The following is an 18,274-nucleotide window of genomic DNA, read 5'->3' as shown; positions in this document are numbered from 1 at the left end:
GCTGCTCCCCATTCCACTGCTGGTTCCGAGAGCAGAATGTTCCGCACAGAAAGCCACCTATTCCACATCTCAACCAAACAGTTTAAACTAATCTGAAAAAATAAAAAAACAAACCTGTCAAACTCCCCATTTTTAAGAGAAACTGAGAAAATCAGAAAATCACATGGAAACAGCAAAACAACTGATTGATATAAAAATCAATCAACCAAACCAATCAAAATCCCTCACCCTCACACAGGCGTTTATGCTCACAAGTGGACATTTCAGACCAGAAACCCTTCTCTATCGGCTCAGAGCCTGAGCTAGGAGGCAGCAGTTGTGAGACCACAGTGGGCTTGTGTGTCTGAGCATCGACTTGGTGCCCTTCACTAAAGGCCAGACCACTGTTGAGTTTTCCAGCTGTAAAAAGGTCAAAGAGCCAGTCTTCATGCCTGCTGCTGCACACATTAGAATTTCTAAGGGCACAAGCCTGCCTTGCCCCAGGTTAAATGAAGGCTGTGCCATCCTAGAAACCAGGCTTCTTGGATCCATTCTGATATCCCGACCCCTCCACTGGGAGCATTGCATTAGAGGCTGTGGAACCTGCCCATAGCAGTGCCACTGACCCCACCTGGGCTCACACACAACCCTTCTCCCTGCACGGCACTCCTGCACATGGGGCCAGGCCAGCCCTCCCCTAGGTGCTAACATATGTCTCCCTTAGTCCCGTGGGCTGTGGGCAAAGACAATGCAGGACAGGCATCACCAGCATCAGAAAGGTTCCTGGGCTAAGGGCGGCTCCAACCAGCTCTTGGGGTCTCACAGATTCCCGCTCTAATTTTCACAGGCAATGCCTGGGAGTATGAGACATCAATTTTTTTTAAAGCTGCTGATGGTACTTTGGAGAAAACTGAGAAGGTTCACACCGTCACCCTCGACCCACCATTGAGATCTAATTAAAATAAATTCATAGAAAGGTGAAGAGCATCCCAAATAACAGAGAATGTGGTAGGTGGGGATATCACTGGCAGGGCCAGGTATCAGCACACGTCCTCACGGAGGAGGCTGAGGTGGCCATAAGCAGGTGGGGGGACTGGCGTGAGCCCCACTAGCCTCCTGACGATGGAGAGCTGTGCCCTGCCCACCTCCACCAAGCTTCTACTTCACAAGTGGGGCCCTAACAGCACATCTGGGCAGGAGGAAGATGGCTTCCCAGTGGGGACAGGCAAGTGTGCCCACCACTGATTTAGAGTTACACTGTCCTCACAGCAGGGTTAAAACCAGGAACCTTTAAAAATGGCCATGGGGTGTCATGAGTGGGGAGGGACTTCTCTTTATCACATCCTTTAATTCCAATGTGTGCTGATTAATAAGGTGTTTTTTTAAAAGAGAAAAACCATCAGTCTTTCTTTTCTACTCAATAGGAAATTTCCTTCAGTGATGGTGAATTGATCTCTGTATTTCCAATGCTTACTGTTACTTACATCTTAAAAACTCTCTCCTGCCCTGTCTTTGCATCTTATTCAGATGACCCTCCCTCACCTGCACAATTCAAAGTGTAAGGGTTTGAAGAAAACCCCATACAGGCTCGCCTGCCTGGAGACCTCCCTGTCAGGAACAGAGTCAGAGGATGTGAAGCTTGGCAAATGTGCAGGACGGTATAGAGAAAAAAAGTCTTCTTAAAATTGGCTGCAAGTTTGCTCCACTTGCCAAAAGCAGCAAAACAACAGCTGACCTTAGCCTCTTATTTCTTTCTTGTTTCCTTTCTCCCCGCTCCCCCTCCCATTTTTCCTGGCACAGCTAGTGTCTCCCTCTTTATCCGCTATAGCTAAACCCAAGGAAGAAAGCCCTTCTGCTCTCCATTGCTGCCCCATATCTTGGCCCTGAGAGTTGCATGTATCCCCCTTGGCCTCTAGGCCACAGGAGTTCAGGATGCTTCTTCCTGAAGTGAATTAGGATTGTCACTGTTCTCCAGCACTGATGTTACTAACTCTAGAATGAAACCAAGGCCTGTCACCATTGGCCTTCAGACACATGTGGACTCTGTTTCAACTAGGGCTTCGAAATGGGAGAGTGTAGCCTCCCTGGGTGTTCAAACACCCCCCCCCCCTTTTTTTTAAACACATCTCAGACTTGTTTGACAACACCGTCATCTCACTTCTTAGATGCTTATAAGACACTGCTACTCCTGCCTATAGGGGGCGGGGCGGGCGCCAGTTTCAAGGCAGTCCTGCAGTTACCGCCCGCCCCATGTGTGGAGGAAAGCCCCCACTGCAGCAACAACTAAAACAATTTGACATCAGGCCAAGTCCTCCACATGAGTAGAATTAGTGCTAAGAGGTTAAAGGTTACTCAAGGTCATTTGGATACGACAGAGGTCAGGAACACTGAGAGAACGGTATTAATATTATGGAGTAATATTAATATTGTAGCAGTTCACAGCAACATGCAGGTAGTAAATGGTAACAAGAAAAGAAGGGAAGGCAAACAAAGTGAAAACTCACATCTGGGTGCGGGATGGCGTACTGTCCCTGGATCGTGTAGGCCTAGAGAGAGAAACACTGTCAGCTCGGGAAGTAGCGACCCTCCCCTGCAGAACAGGCTTTCTCCTGGGTGAGACTTTCATGTGAACCGGCCCCAAGCCACCTGACCCAATCCTGTAGGACAAAGGGAAGTGAACTGGAGTCAAGCCTCGACAGCGCCCCTTGCTGGCTGTAGCTACAATCACACACAGCGCCCCTTGCTGGCTGTAGCTACAATCACACACATAAGCCACTTCCTAGAGGCCTGCAGGAAGTCCAGTGGGGAGAGAGGGAAATGACTCACCCCTCGATGCTTCTGACTCACATACCCCCAGTTTCTTAAAAGGAAAAAAACTAAGAATGATCTGACCCCTGTTATAGTTTACTAATCATTAACCTTTTGAATATTTAATCAATCATGAGTACACATTTTTAGGAAATATTTATGCCAAGAAAAACAAACAAAAGAAACCTTTAAGAGGTGACTCAAAACCAATTTTGCAAAAGCCAGATTAAGTAAGAAATGCACCCAAATCATTCAGAGATTAACCAGTTCATCTTCTAACTTCTGAGGACAGGGTGGCTATTTGACTTGAGAGGTAGCACACTCATGGCATAGCTCCCAGGGGGACCAGGATGGGTCCCAAGGCCTCGTTTGGTTTCACAATTTCACTAGCCTTCAAGACAGTGACTGGACCAGCCACAGCGAGTGTGAGGCCCTGAAGCCTCTCCCACCTGTCCCCTACACAACCCCCCCTGACAGACAGAGACCTCACCCACCCCACCTGCCTCAACAGTCTATCAACTAAGATGCTTCCAGAAACTCGTGGTCAAAAAACAAATCACACAGAGTCAAGGGAGAGTAAAGACCAAAGACTAAGCCTCGGTGACATGGAATGTGCACACCAGCCCCAGGCCAGCCACACTTGTTCCTACAGGCATGGGGTGACTCAGGTGTGGAGGGACATGGCTTCTAGCACCTGGCCATGTGGGGCCCCCATGTCATGTCCTACATGCACATCTGATGCCCACTCACATGGGTCTCTGTGAATCTGAGAGGGAAACCTCAAGCCCATCCAAGAGTCACTTCCATGGACCCCCAGCTGAGGGTGGTTTCCAAGGTTCTGCCAAATGGTTGTGGGTTTTTTTGTGTGTGTGTGTTTTGCATCTGCTGAGTTTTCATCATAAACAGCACGACTGTGAATTAAAGACCAGCCAGCCATTGGACAGGGACCACAGGAGGAGAGGCCCTGGTCTGGCACTTCCTGGGAAGTAAAGGAATCTTATCAGATAGAGCAAGTGTCCTGGGGAAAGGGCAGTGGGGTGCTGCCTGTGCTTGTGCTATGAGTCCACAGGAACGGTATCCACACCTCACTTTCAGGGTTTTTGGAGGTGCCATCAGGCCATGGTCCAGTGTGTCACCAAACAAACAGTGACCTGGGACACACTGCCCCCACAGAGCAGGCAGGGTGACAGGCCTGACTTGCTGCACCGTATCCCTGCATGTCTGAGTGGAACTGCACATGCGTTCTGACAGGGCAGGTCTTTGCCCCGACATCTTAAGTTTCTGACTCATCTTCCCTTCACTTGGGTGGCTGTGGTCTTCAGTTCTGCTTAAACTGTGCAGCTGACTATTCTCTCTGGAGAGAGGTAGAGGTAGACAGACAGATCAAATGTTCGGTCGAGATGAAACCTGTGTCATCTGTCACAAGCTGGAGAAGTGGGAACTACCTCTCTGTAGCGGAGCACCTACTGGACAAGCTGTGACCCTCTCCACCCCCAAGACCTCCAGGGGCGTGTCATGACCACAGGTAGGCCACCTGCAGGGAGGGGTATCTTCACACAGATAAGTCAAGGTGATTCTCAGGCCACACATCTCTAAAGTCCAGGTTTGCAGTGTGCCCTATGTGGGCAGTGTAGGGTCTGAATTTGGAGGGGACCCCTTGTTGCTTTAGGCCTCATTTACACCTTCATTTCTGAGTCTGTACTGTGGCTCCTCTGCCTCATTACCTGCAGTATAGTGGTGACTCTCATGTGACTTTGCCCCTCCCCCACAGATGACCAGGACTGGCCACTGGCTGGACCAGACTGTCCCAAGGGCACAGGTGCCGCGTTAAGATGGACAGCCTGGCGATAGCCTCGGGACAGATGCCGATGATGGCGGTGACTGAGAGGTGGGCCTGCTGCCGTTGTTTTACAGGTAAGAAGATGAGATGGGTGCCAAGGTGCTGATCACAGCCCACCCCAGCCAGGTCTTCCTGGGCCCCTGTTAATATTAATGTGCCTCCCTTTTGAATAAAGTTCCACACTTCACCGAGGGGTGATCATGGGCTTGTTCCTACTTTAGCATCAAGACCACACAGGTAACTAACCCGCTAACTTACCACAACTGTCGGGGGAAAGAAAGCAGACTTCTGAACAAGGTCCACTGTGACTCCCCATCACCAAGCCAAGGTTGGTGAGGAGAGGGGCATAGCCTTGGGTCCTTAGGTCTCTGCCTCAGGGCCTCCCTTTCCAACCTGGGGCTGTAGTAGGAGGATGGATGAGTGTGAAGGTTCCTGGCAAAGGCCATGGACATTGGGAGACAATGTGAGTCAGGCAGCGGATAAGAGATGCCACAAATATGGACATGGCGGGGGGGCAGTATCTGGATGAGGATGCTGGGAAACAAGTGGGAGCCACTGTATCACTCAGAGGCTATTAAAAATGTAAAAACACATGCCCTGTCCTTCACCTAACATATGAGTCAATGCTAAAGATCAGATAAGATTCCTTTACATAGTAAAGAGAAACGGAGAAGGCTGTTTCTTTTTTAAGAATGTAGAACACCATGGCCGTGCTCCCCTGACCTAGGTGCCCTGTGGTAAGTCTGTCTTAACTCTCCCTTGAACAAAGACACACATCACTGCCGACTGGACGCAGAGCTCCTCCAGGCACCACTGGCTGGGCATTTTCAAAGTCCATCCATCTCCTGGAGCCAAGCAACCCTGAGGTGAGTGGGACAAAGCTCCTGCTCAGACATCTCTGGGCACAGCTCCATCTCTTCAGCTCTCTCTAGGCCTACTAAGTTAACCTGGTCTTGCATAAAATTTATTTGTGACCCCTGGCCTTCTAAGCCCTTCTTGGTAGGACAGCAAAGAGGACAGTGGCTCCGGCCAAAACAACAGGTGTGTGAAGCAGACGTTCACGGCCTGCTGTGATCAGGAAGGCTCTCATCTGACTGGGCAGCTTTTCCTTCCTTAGAGGCATGACTCTTCCCTCCTGTGCTCCTAGGAACTCATCTGTGGAAAATTGGGAATGTGTGTTTCAGGGGAAAATAGGATCCTAGCTCTTACAGTCCTACTTGTCTCAACCAGGAGTCATAAAAGTCACCTGTAATGCTCCTGGCCCTCCTATCTTCGCTTAAAAACACCTGAGAGCTAGATTTGAGCAGGCGCAGAACTCTGTGAGACTGCCCCGTCAGGGAGATGTTTCTGGGGCCCAGACTCCACAGGGCATCCTCCTTGGCCCTTTCTATCTGCTGGACACTGCGCAGCCCAGTCTTCCTCACATGGCAGCCCACATCCACCGCACTGCCCACTGCTGGTGCCTGGCAGTGGGCCGGGAGAGCTCTGCGTCCAGCGCCCTGGGGGCAGGAGACGTGCACGTGAGAAGGGAGAAAACCTGAGTGCACTAACGGGCAGCGGCGGGGGCTGCAGTAAAAGGCTGAGGTTGGCAGTGGAGGCCGCGAGCGGGTCGGCTCTTACCTGACCACCTGCAAAAATGACAGGGGTGGAGGCGGGCTTTGGGCGGTAGGGAATGGTGGCACCTTTCGGTGGGGACTAGGAAAAGGGACAGGAGAGGAAGAGAGATCGTTAGACAGTCTCACAGCGTGGCAGTCATGAGGGTGGGGAGACTTCCTTCCCGAGCCCGCCCACCACTGTACCCCAACCTGTCCCAGTGCCCCAGGCCTGCAGTGCCAGAGGGGTGGGGGGATGCCCCAGAGTAGGAGGGCACCTGCTTGAAATCTTGCCCTCACCACCCCAGTTTCCTCCAGGTCACCTCCCTCCTCCTCTTAACCATTGCCCTAATCGCCACATGGTGCCAATCACCCCACATGGGCACCAATCACCCCAGCAGGACAGTGAGGAGTATGGGTCTGAGAACGGGCTAAGAAGGAAAGACGTGACCCTGTCCTTGCTCGCGGGACCCCCCAACAATGTTCAGACGAACAGACAGCTGCCTCCAGGCCTGGACGCTGTTGCTCCACATGTGTGCTAGCCTGGGGTTGTCCTGAGAGAAAAACTCTCCCTTTCCCTTGGATCCTCCCAAATAAGCTGTGCTGTGCATAGCTCCACCATGGGCCCTTCAGGCCTAGTGCCCCAAAGGCTTTGCTTGACCTGTGGTGATGTCCAGTTGACATCATAGCAAAGTTAGAAACATCCAATTTCACTACTTAAAAAAAAGCCATTTTTCTTTTTAGTTCTTTGTAAGTGACCTCCCCTGCTCCTTTTTTCCATACTTTTTTTCTTTTGAATTATAGTTCACATTTAATATTATTCTGTATTAGTTTCAGGTGTACAACATAGTGGTTAGACAATCATATACTTTACAGAGTGAAAGCCATTTTTGTAAAAGCGTCAAGTCCAAAGGAAATATTCCACAGTCATGATGAGGTTTGCTATAATTTCCTTAGATTATTCTGTGTCCAAAAATATAGGATTCTTGTCTTCTGGTGAATGATATTCTGCCAGATTCCAATAAAGTCGATCTAACACCTTGGTCAGAGGCAATCAGGCCCTCCTTGTCCCTCTGGTGGATAGTCTTCCTTGGTTGCAGAGGCCATAGGCCAGGCCTGGTGACCGAGTCGGGAGTCCCAGAGTCAGTGGCACCACCAGCCAGAGGCAGGGGGAGTGGGGCAGGGAAGCCAGTCCCTGCTTGGAGTTTTGGAGGCCAGGGCCCATACAGGCCCAGCCCACAACCTGGCTAGTAGGGAGTGATATCAGAGTGCCTCCACCCAAAACACACAGCCATGTGGGGACAGTAGTGTGGGTAGCAGCTTCAACTCTGCAGCCCAGGCCACATTATGAGACCTTGAACAGACTGTGTGAACTTGACCATGCTGTGTGACCTTGGCTGTGCTGTTCAACTTTGGTCCAGTTGTGTGACCCTGGTAGTACTGTACAACCTTGCCATAAAGCGGAAGGGGTGTTGGGAAGACCTGTAAGCTGACCCCAGCTGGTGTTTGGGATTCAGTATTTTGGTAGTTATGACTGAGCCTCCCAAAATGTCTCTGTGCAAACTGAGGTTCATTGTGGTCTTAGACTGGACTCAGGGCTCACTGTGGAAGAATCATGACTAAACCAAGAGTGAAGGAGTGACTGTTCTCACTGCTTCAAACAGAAGACTCAGTCTGGCTGCTGCACCCATCCCTGAGCTGGGCATTGTGCTACTCATGCCATTGCTCAGCCCATCATCTCTGCTGCATGGTGCCCTCTAACCCCATCAATGGCAGCATCTGCAATCCCGATACTGTGAGCTCTTCCAGGCCATCTTGCCGATTCTGGATTGGGATTCCTGATTACCGACTTCCTCTGATGGAGAAGAGGCTGAGTACAGCCCCCGGACCTGCTCCCCGCTGGGAAAAGTGCAGCTGTGGGTCGTTCTCCACAGGGTGCCACCCAACTTGCCCGCACCCAGGGTCTCAGTGGTAATTTCAAGGGTGGGAGGCCTACCCCGTAGCCATGCCTGGAAACCCTCTGGTCTTCTGCTCTATTTGTCCAGGTACTCTTCAGTTAGAAATAGACCCAACTGTTACCAGGTGCAATGAATCTTCTTCCCCAGGTAGGAGGGCTGCTCACAATCTCCAAGAGCTTCATGACACCGACAAGAACAAGGCATTACCTCTACTCAATGTTTATCATTCATGTTGCCACGTGCGCTTCACCATTCACCATACACATAAGCCTCCAGTCATCAGGAAGGAGACAGGGCAGTTGCAGCCATGGCTTTGGGGGTGCCAGCACCCCACAGTCAATGAGGGTCAAACCTGCTTCCGGGGACTGTCTGACCATGAACATGGCACAAGCAATGCCACTTGGGAGGATTTCTGAGGAGACCACAGTTCTGTTCTGACCCTTGATCAGGTATGTGGGTGACTGTGTCAACACTGGAACTGTTCATATCACTCTGCCACCCTGAGGTGCCCAGTGCTGCTTAACAGATGGCCATCTGTCAGTACTCAGAGTCCCAGCCAGTTGCCACTGTCCACGTGGCCCTCTGGGGTCCCAGCAGCCGGACACTAAAAAACATGGCCAGCACCAACTGTCACTATGACCAATGGTTGTGGAAACTTCAGAACAACATTTAGAAAAATATTTTGACTTCATAAAATATCATACTTTAAGAAAATAAAAACTATACAATTTTTTAAAAAGAGTTGGACATGGGTTTTAACACCAAGCCAAGTACAAAAGAGAGATAAGCCCACAGTGGCCAGCGAGGCTTCCTTTCCCATGGGAGATTGCTGAGGTGGTCACTCCAGCAGATCCTCAGGCTCAGGGACCATGAGCAGGGGCCAGGAAGCCTGGCCACCAGCACAACTGTTGGAACCTTTCATTTGAGGCAGGATGACTTCATTTTAGCTTTAAAAAGAGAACTATTGATTGCTTCAATGACTCTTGCATTTTGGGTATTGGTTGAAATTTAAATTTCAGGGTTTTTCCCAAAAATTTCAAAGAGGTTGTAACATCTTTGCTTCTCAACTCTGGCTTTTAATTCCTTTGTATACTATTCTGTCTTTACAATTTGGGCATTTTTATGTGCTTTTCCTAAGTCCTGTCCTTTGTGGGGGCTCAGATAACTTCAGCTAGTTCAGCGGGAGGAGTTTTGTCCACAGCCTTTCCACCTCCAGCGCTCATCTCCAGCACAGTCCCGTCTCCAGTGCAGACCCAGATCCCTCTCCAGTGCAAACTTGTATCCAGAGCAGACCTGTCTCCATTGCAGACTTGTACTGTTTTTAAGGCCCAAACCTTTATCAAAGGACCCTCACATCACGGACTAATAACTTTTCATCCAGTTCCAGAAATAAAGTGAGGGGCACATGCCTCCCCATGTGTCCTCTCTCCTGCTTTCCCAGTGAAGATGACAGACCCACCCTACAGGGGGCAGGCTACCAGCACTGCCCCTCTCACAGTGCCCAGCATGGCTTCCACTCACGTGGCCTTGGGCCTAGATCAGGGACCTGGGACACATTTCTGACACCTGGACGCCATACAACCCTGACCTCGTGAATCTTCAGGGCCCCTGAGGAACCAAAGCCTTTGTCAACACCGACACTAAGTAGCCACAGCCAGCTTGGACTGAAGGAAGGCCGGCCATGAGCACGGATGCAGAAACTGTACCTCCAGCATGACCACACAGATCTGCTTGACACACTGGATGATGGCGTCAGGAGTCCCTGAGATGGTCACTGCCCGCTCCGTGGAGTTGGGCAGCATGTCTCCAGCCACCTGGACCTGGGCACCTGTGGACTAGAGAAACCAGATGTTGGAAGGGGCATGACAGAGGGAGGCGGAGGCAGTGAATGCCGAAGTAGCACTTCCTGGATTCTCTCGAGGGTGTGCCTAAGGCACACTGCATTGGGAAGCCACCCATATATTACCCCCATGTAGCCCCCTCCATGCAGGCCCTCTGCATGTTCCCTTGGGGAGCCCCTGTGGGCTGGTCTCAGCTATCTCAACCCACTGCTGTCCAGCACAGAGCTCCTGCAGGACAAGCATCACAGCCTAGGAGGCATTTAACTGGCAGACAGGCAATTGCAGGAGATGAAAGAGAGTCAGCTTTTTTCAAATGTGTGGAATTCTATCTCCTCTGTGGAGTTTTAGGTCACAGAGAAAGATGGATTCTAGATGGGCCTAAATAAAATTTGTGGCCTCTTGTTCTTGAAAGTCTGAAGACTGGATGGCCACCCTCCTTCTGGGAGGGATTAGGCTTTCCTTGAAATGAATGAACATGTGACTAGAGAGTCTGCAGCTCCTGCCAACTCCATCCCAGCTGTTCTTCTAGGAAACTGGGGCAGAGACCACAAGCCCCTTGTGTAGGGCCTCTGTGCCTCAGAGCCACATGACTGGGATGGGGTGCTATAATTTGCTCTGTCCCCTGCCTATTCTCAGTCGGGGCATATGCCCCTCCCTCACAGTACCTGAACCTCTGCACATACCTCCTTACCCACCCAGTGGCTCAGCACCCACCAGGCTGGGAAGGGTCCTGTTACCTCCCTGATCTCCTTGATCTTGGAACCGCCTTTGCCAATCAGGGAGCCGCACTGGCTGGCGGGAACCACCAACCTCAGCGTCACCGGGGGCTTGCTGGTGGCAGGGCTGTTGCTCATGGAGTTGATGATGTCCTGGGGATGGAGAAGGTGTGACTATTGGCTAACAGCCTGTGTGTGAACACCAAGAGTGTGGAAGCAAGGCTCTGCGTGGAGCCCTTGACAAGCCAGGGGGTAGGGGGCACAGGCTGCAGAGACCAGTGGTGAGGGCCCTTTCCTGAGCAGCTTCCAGTCCACGGTGAAGAGGACCAGGGTAGAGATGCATGCGCTTCTAGATGGAGGAGCACACACCCTGGAAAATGGCTGAGTGTGCAGAAAGAGGGCACAGCAGCCAGGCTGGCTGATTACAGAGGCTTGAAGGCCAAGGAGAGGATGGTGGGATGGACAAGGGGGACCACAGAGACATGTGTCAGAGCAGCCACGGTGCTGCTGTGGACAGGGCAGGGCACAGATCAGAGGGCGCCTAGATTCAGGGCCTGATATTTGCCCTTAGGGCCTGGTAGAGCCTGGGGTTTGGACAGACAGGGTGACATATTTTTCTAAATGTATTCTCCAGCTTGATCACCCTCTGAATAAAAAACATGAAATGTATCTTTAAATAATTTTATGCAGCCCTAACTGGTTTGCCTCAGGGTCCCAGGTTTGAGTCCAGGCAAGGGCATGTACCTTGGTTGCGGGCACATCCCCAGTAGGAGGTGTGCAGGAGGCAGCTGATCGATGTTTCTCTCTCACCAATGTTTCTAACTCTCTATCCCTCTCCCTTCCTCTCTGTAAAAATCAATAAAATATATATTTAAAAATATAATAATTTTAGGCAATTTCAAAATAAAAATACATACAAACTTTAAGTTGTGACTCACTGACACAGGTGCCCAAGAACCAGCTGGGTCCAGCCCTGTCCACTGTCTATCTCAAGCAGGTGCATCTTACCTCCTCAAACTTATAGGCAATCATAGCAAAGGCCTTGAAGATGGCATCAGTTGGGCCCGTGATGGTCACGATTCTTTCTGGACAGTTTCCCTCCGAGATGTTGATACGGGCACCACTCTAGAAGGGAGGTGAACAAATTCCAGAAACTGGATTAAAGCCTTGGGGCCTGTAATGGGTTGGCTTCTCCAATAACTGATGCAAACATATCCAGTTGGCCCCTGAAGGGCAAAACTCAGCACTAAACAGTAAAATTCTCTCCAGTACTTCCCTCTACAGTGATATTTTAATTAGAGAAAGGACTCAAGTGACCAGTAAGGATGCACTGTGCCCATGGAAGCTCCTGTGGGAACCGCGGGGGTGTGGGTGTTGAGGGCAGGGGCCTCTGAGCTGTTGTGTGCACTTTGTCTAGTGCAGTGTCTGCTGTGGCCCTCTGGCCTATTGGAGAGGCCGGAGGATGCAGCTAATGCATGCAAACTTACCTCTTCACGCATCTTTTTCACAGTTTCTCCTTTCTGGAAGAAAGATTTAGACATCAGGAAGAAAGGTCACTCAGGGGTCCACTACAGGCAAACGTAAAGTTTGGTGCAGCCACAAGAAGTGTTAGGAGTATGCCCCGGGGCAAGAGGGCACCACGTCCTCAGAAAGCAGGGCTCCCTACAGGTGCCGTACAGAGCCTGACACATGTAATTTACTGAGCCCTCAGCATATCTGGCTTGTGAGCCCACAGGCGAGGAAATCCAGCTCTCACCCAGAGGCACGAGATTCTGTGGGCAGATGGGCTGAGACCCAGGGACCTGACTGGGCACCACACTTGGCCAGGGCACCTGCTCCATGGAGTGGAGATGGGATACACCCAGGTCACAGCCATCCCCATCTTCATCACAGGCAAAGCAGAACCAGGTCCATGGGTGCGGGGATGGGGAGACACCCTGAGGTACATATGGAAAGAGCTGGACTTTGAGCATTGGAGTGCCCCCACTGCACAGGGACCACTTAGGGAACCAGGGTCCTGAGGTGTTCAAAATGGGACCAACAGGAGGGCAGTGCCTCAATCCTGACCTCTCCTATAGGTACAGGCTCCAAATGGGTTCTGACTTTTCCACAGGAATGTTTCTTCGGTTTTGGAATGGAAATGCAAAGAGACTCACTACCACTCACAGAGGCAGGTGACCACTGTAATGAATGGAAGTAAAGGAATTCTTACTGAGCTCTCACACCCGGGAGGAAGGTCTGGGTATCAGGGTGGCAAGAGGTGGGGCTGCTCTCAGACCAGCTTCATAGTGGTTCAGCTTGAGAGTGAGAGTCTTGGGATTCTCCTGGGATCCTTACTGCATGGAGAAGCTGCTGCCCTGGGGACAACCCCCCTCAACTCCCCCCGCCGCCCCCCTCCAGCCCCAAGCACAGAAACCCCAACAGAGGCAGGGAGTTTACTTAATAATTACCTTCCCGATGATGCTTCCAACTTCCTGTAGAAAAAAATCACAAAAAGCTGACGTCATATAGCAGAAGGAGAAAGGCCCCATGTGACAGACACTGTTATGCGTGAGGAAGGGACATTTAGGTGGTCATGAAAAGGCTTGCAGGCCCTATGTCTAGAGGGTCCCTCTATGCCCATCTGACCACCACTGGTGCTTCTGACTGACAGACAGCCAAGCAGAGGAGAATGGCCAGCTGCTTTCCAGCTAAACAAGTTCCTTGCACTTAAGGCAGCAAGAAAACCCTGCAAGAAATGGATGAAAAATAAAATCTCCCTTGATTTTGTGATATAAAGAAAAATAAGCACCGCCTTTGCTACTTGACTTTTTAAAAAGATAGAACATTCAAAGACATCCTTGAACTCGCCACTACGGTGCTAAAGCCTGGAGCCTGTGACAGTTCAGACACATGGTCCCAGCCAGGCCTGCTCATCCCACACCTCTCTGCCTAGAACAGACCCACATGGTGCTACTGTGCATCACATGGAGGCAGGGTCAGTTCGCTTCTAGCCACAGAGTACAACATCTTTCAAAATAAAACTCATTGTTCTTATCACAACCAAGTCCTCAGCAATTACAACGTTTCGCCCGGCCATGGGGAGGGGGTATGCAGTGGGGATGAGGCAGCAAAAGGCAACTGGGTACGAAGTAGTGACCCCTCTAGTGGTTGGTCAGGGACCTCACCTCCCATGGGCAGGCAAGGGACATTGGTGCTTGTGGTGGCTGCAGCTGGAGGTGGGGCCATATAACTGACCCCACAGACTGCCTGCCATGGTGCACACCTAACTTCCACAGCCTTGACCAAATGCCAGCCCAGTCAAGGGAAGGAAAGGCTGGTGGTCATCTCTCCATCACAGAGAGGGACACTCTCAGTGTGAGCACCTTCTCTCCTGGAAATCTTGGGTGGGCACAGCCACAGGCATGAGGCCAGCGCCTCTGCCAGCCCCCTTAGAGTCAGGCTTCTCAAGGCACAAATATGGGACAGCGGAGGAGCTAGGATGGATCCTGTGCCATTGGACTGGAATTGGGGGTATAAGATACTGGGGCCCAAAATCTAGAGAGATCAATATGTAAATCAATATGCAGATGTGTATGATACTACAATATTCACACATGTACATGCACACATTTATACATAGGCACACATATATGTTTTCCAGCTCTGTCTGGGACCAATGACAGACCAAGGGTGATGATCACACCACATGCTCTGATCTGGGCCTCGAACACAGTCCTCCCCTCAAAGAAGTCAGGCTTCTTGGAGAAATGGCTGATTCCAGGACTGTGGCAGGGAAAGCACCAGATGAAACACAAGCAGCGTTTTGAGCCAGAAGCCAGGCATAAAAATGATGGGCCACATCAAAGGGACATAAGAGCCAGTCTGGAGGGACCCCCATTGGCCAAGTCATAGACAATATGAGTATCAAAATAAATAGTGATAGAACAGGAAATAGAATAAAACAACAAACCCTGAGTCCATGCAGACATGAATAAGTGGATGCACTGAAAGCCTGCTGACAAATAAGGTATCTACAAAGCATCTACCTATCAGTGGGAGAAAAGCAGCTCTAGTCGGAGACACCTGGCAGGTATCTTTCTAACTAGGTGATTGGTAATGGGAGATACCCTGAAATCTAGGCCACCTGATAGGAAAGCTTTGGTGACTTTCCTGACATCAGAAAAAGCCAATGTGAGGGACATTCTACAAAAGAACTGGACAGAAACATTCAAAGGTGAAAAGCCAAGAAAGACCAGGGCAAGTCCTTCAGGTTAAAAGAGGCCGGAGACATGACAAGGACATGGAGTGGGAAGACACTTCGGAGTGCCCTGTTAGGAAGAGCAGTGCTGGGATGATTAGGATTGTGAATGAAGTCTGTGGTCAGGTGGCCAGAACAGATCAGCATCACTGTCCTGACTTGATGGTGCAGTGGTGATGGAGGAGAATGCCCGTGCATGTAGGAAATACACACTAATGTACTTGGGGATAGGACGTCACCTGAGTGACTTATTAGTTTCAAATGGTTCCAGGAGAAGCGTACTTTAGGCTGGACTGCTCCTGCTCTGTAAGTCTGAGATTGCTTAGAATTTTTAAAAGCATAATACAAAGCAAAGGCCCCAGCTCTGGGCAAGACCTCCCTTCCTCCCATCTGGGTTGCTTCCTTCCTTCCTTCTGAGGAGAGTGACAAAGGCAGGGCTTGTGCTTCTGTACCTTTCCATGCATCAACAGGCGGATTGTCAGGGTCACGTTCAGGCCACCTTCTGAGACCTTGGACTCCATCTTTCTACCAAAATGCGTCTGGGGGTGGTAGCTTAAGGTGCCAAGGGTGTCGAGAGGAAGGATAGATGGGGCCCAGATGGTGTCACCTGTAAAGAGAAGGCACAGCTGCTGCTAACTGAGAACATCAACTGCCAATGCACTAGAGGATGTTCCGGCCTCTGGAGGGGCAGGAGGCTGCTGGTGAGAGGCAGAGGCTCGGGGAAAGGCTTCCCAGAGCATTGTGGAATGACCTGCTGGGGCATGGGGTACAGGGCAATGGGGGGATGGGCCTTAGGAAAGCCCTCCAGCAACAGATCCAGCCCCACTGCTCAGTAACTGCCCTCTGGCCTCAGTTTTCCTCTGTAACAAAGGAACAGCTCTCTTATATGCTGGATGGAGGGGAAGCAGGGTCCCCAGTAAGCATTGATGCCCACATATGCATCCAGTGAGTGCCGCCTCTGCTGTGAGGTTAGTTCTGTCCATTTCCTTCACATTGGTGCCAGGATCCCCAGCCTCCCACTGAGATACCCTTCACCCTTAAAACGTCAGGGAAGTTCAGGTAGTGGTATGTCTTTGGCATCTAGAGCCGAGATTCCTTGGTAATTCTCACTTATAAAGTGGATTTAGTCTATATCAATTAAATTTCCAAATAGCTGAGTGTCACCCTTTTTAAGTTTTCAGAAAATGCTTTAAAACCCCATATCATTGGTCTGTTTGCTGTATACTTTCTGCAGATGGCTGGCTCAGCGCTTAGCCCACGAGGCAAAGTGAAGGCTCTACTTCATAAATTACAGGCAAGGAGTGATTTCAGGCAGTGGGCCTAGAGTACTAAAGGGAGGAGTACAATGTGCTCCCAAGACTGTCTGCTGGTGCTCAGGCCCTTGGGGCTTGGCCTGAATGGGTGATTGATGGAGGACAATGACTAAGCAGTGACCTGAGCCCCACACCCAGCTGCATGGGGATCCTGGCTTCAGTCCCTTCTCGTGGAGGATCATCGTCTGGGCTGGATTCTGAGGACAGGTCACCCTCACCCTCACAAGAGCAGCCTCACAAGACAGGCACCAGCAAGGATTTAAAACAAGGTTAGGTGAGGGCTGGAGTGAACAGTGGGGAGGGGACTCTCAGATCAGACAGGGAGAGGTCTAGGCCAAGCATGTCAAACTCAAAGGCTAACACGGGCCAAATAAACAAGGTTTAAGTTTATGTGGGTCGCAAGAAAACAAAAGCTTCAATTTTCATAGAAACATAGGTTTATTTTGATAGAGACATGCTGAATACAAAGGACTGAAACAAATTGTTAACATAAAATAATGGAACATTTTAATAAAAATTATTATTTTTTCTTAACATTAACTTACCAGGCACTGAATAACTGCACAAATTAATAAGCGTAACAAATAAACCTATTTTTCTTGTTCTCTGAAAGTAAAGTATTTCCTGTTGCACACACCAAACAAGTCAGTACAAGACTAATGACGTGGCAATCGGCTGCTAAAATATTCGCTGCTAGTATTAGTGGAGAGAAATGGTGCGCCAGCACATAAGGAAAATGAATGCAACACGATTATATAAATCAGTCATTAGTGAACATTGTAGTTCGTTATTAATAATTATGTATAACAGGATATTGTAAAAATTAAGTTACAAAATTTTTATGAAAATGTTTCTTACATACTGCTATATTGGCTGGGCCACAAAAATATTCGCTGTGGGCCGCATGTGGCCCATGGGCCACAAGTTTGACAAGCTTGGTCTAGGACAGTGGTCGGCAAACTCATTAGTCAACAGAGCCGCAGTTTGCCAACCACTGGTCTAGGAGAACCAGATATGCACAACCCAGATACTGGGGCATGGCTGGGGCATACCAGACCCTGACTCTAGGGCTGGGAGGTGCTACTTCACTCTGAGGGCAGGGTTCATAAGTGAGTGGTGGGAGTTTAAGCAGGCATTCTCTGGGCCCCTGTCTGTGCAGTGCACAAATTGGGGTGGGGGGGAAGGTGAAAAGCCACCTGCCTGAGTGCACAAGAACATGACAGGGTGTGGGTGGTATATATAGGGATATTGCAGGGTGCACAGGTTAGGGGGCATGTGGGTACAGAAACATCACAGGGTCACAGGGGTCCTGCAGAAAGAAGAGGAAATGTGGGCACGAGTGGCCCCCATAGGAGCAAGGGACCCTACTGGTCTTGGGGAACACGGGCAGGTGAAGGATCAGGGAATGGGGGCCTTAGGGAGTTGACAGCCGAGTGTCTTTGTTGGACAGAAAGGAAGGAAGGACTGGCTGGGGGAAGATTCTGGGTGAACCATGGTGCAGGCCAGGGCCCAGGGGTTCCACTAGAGGGCCAGGAGGGACCCTGGGCCGATTCTGAAGGAGAGTACGATAGGCCTTCAGGAGCTGCCACCTGCCCAGGTGCATACCTGAGAGTGTGCCAGGACAATAAAGGATGAGGCTTTGGAAGCCCTGAAAGGAACCAAGGGCTGGTTCTGAAAGAACTCCTCACACATTACCTCACATTTAGTCCCTTCACTAATGACAGTGTCACATTGCCTTCATGGCTGCCTAAGTCCTTCAAGAACAACAGTCCTGTGAAACCTGAATGTGTCCCCATGCACCTGCAGGCTGTCCGGACATTGGCCCTGTGATGTAACTTCTAAAGATGAGAGGCTTTGTCCACACACAGGAGAGACTACAGGTTAAAAAAGCAAGCTTTTCCTTTAAACTTAGAGGTTTTTATGAGGCAAAATTTTTTTTCTTGTCAAAATATTTCTGCTAAAAATATGCTGAAAGGAAAACACAAAA

The 18,274-nt window shown here is 50.2% G+C and overlaps 1 protein-coding gene across 9 annotated transcripts in view; it reads right to left on the bottom strand.

Annotated features, from left to right (window-relative positions):
* The window catches only part of PCBP3 (poly(rC) binding protein 3), a 217,207-nt gene that overhangs the window by 17,745 nt on the left and 181,188 nt on the right, over positions 1–18,274 (bottom strand). For all 9 annotated transcript variants that reach the window (XM_054713624.1, XM_008145647.3, XM_028151752.2 and 6 more), the window contains 8 exons: positions 15,427–15,581; positions 13,185–13,208; positions 12,222–12,254; positions 11,743–11,859; positions 10,756–10,887; positions 9,884–10,012; positions 6,248–6,322; positions 2,484–2,525 (listed from right to left, as the gene is read on the bottom strand). In XM_054713624.1, coding sequence (XP_054569599.1) covers positions 2,484–2,525; positions 6,248–6,322; positions 9,884–10,012; positions 10,756–10,887; positions 11,743–11,859; positions 12,222–12,254; positions 13,185–13,208; positions 15,427–15,581 — 707 coding nt within the window. The remainder of the gene's footprint in view (positions 1–2,483; positions 2,526–6,247; positions 6,323–9,883; positions 10,013–10,755; positions 10,888–11,742; positions 11,860–12,221; positions 12,255–13,184; positions 13,209–15,426; positions 15,582–18,274) is intronic.

The sequence above is a fragment of the Eptesicus fuscus genome, chromosome 3 (genome assembly GCF_027574615.1).
Source record: "Eptesicus fuscus isolate TK198812 chromosome 3, DD_ASM_mEF_20220401, whole genome shotgun sequence".
Classification (NCBI taxonomy): domain Eukaryota; kingdom Metazoa; phylum Chordata; class Mammalia; order Chiroptera; family Vespertilionidae; genus Eptesicus; species Eptesicus fuscus.
The sequence above is the reverse complement of the archived record's forward strand: the minus strand, read 5'-3'. Positions and strand labels throughout refer to the sequence as shown.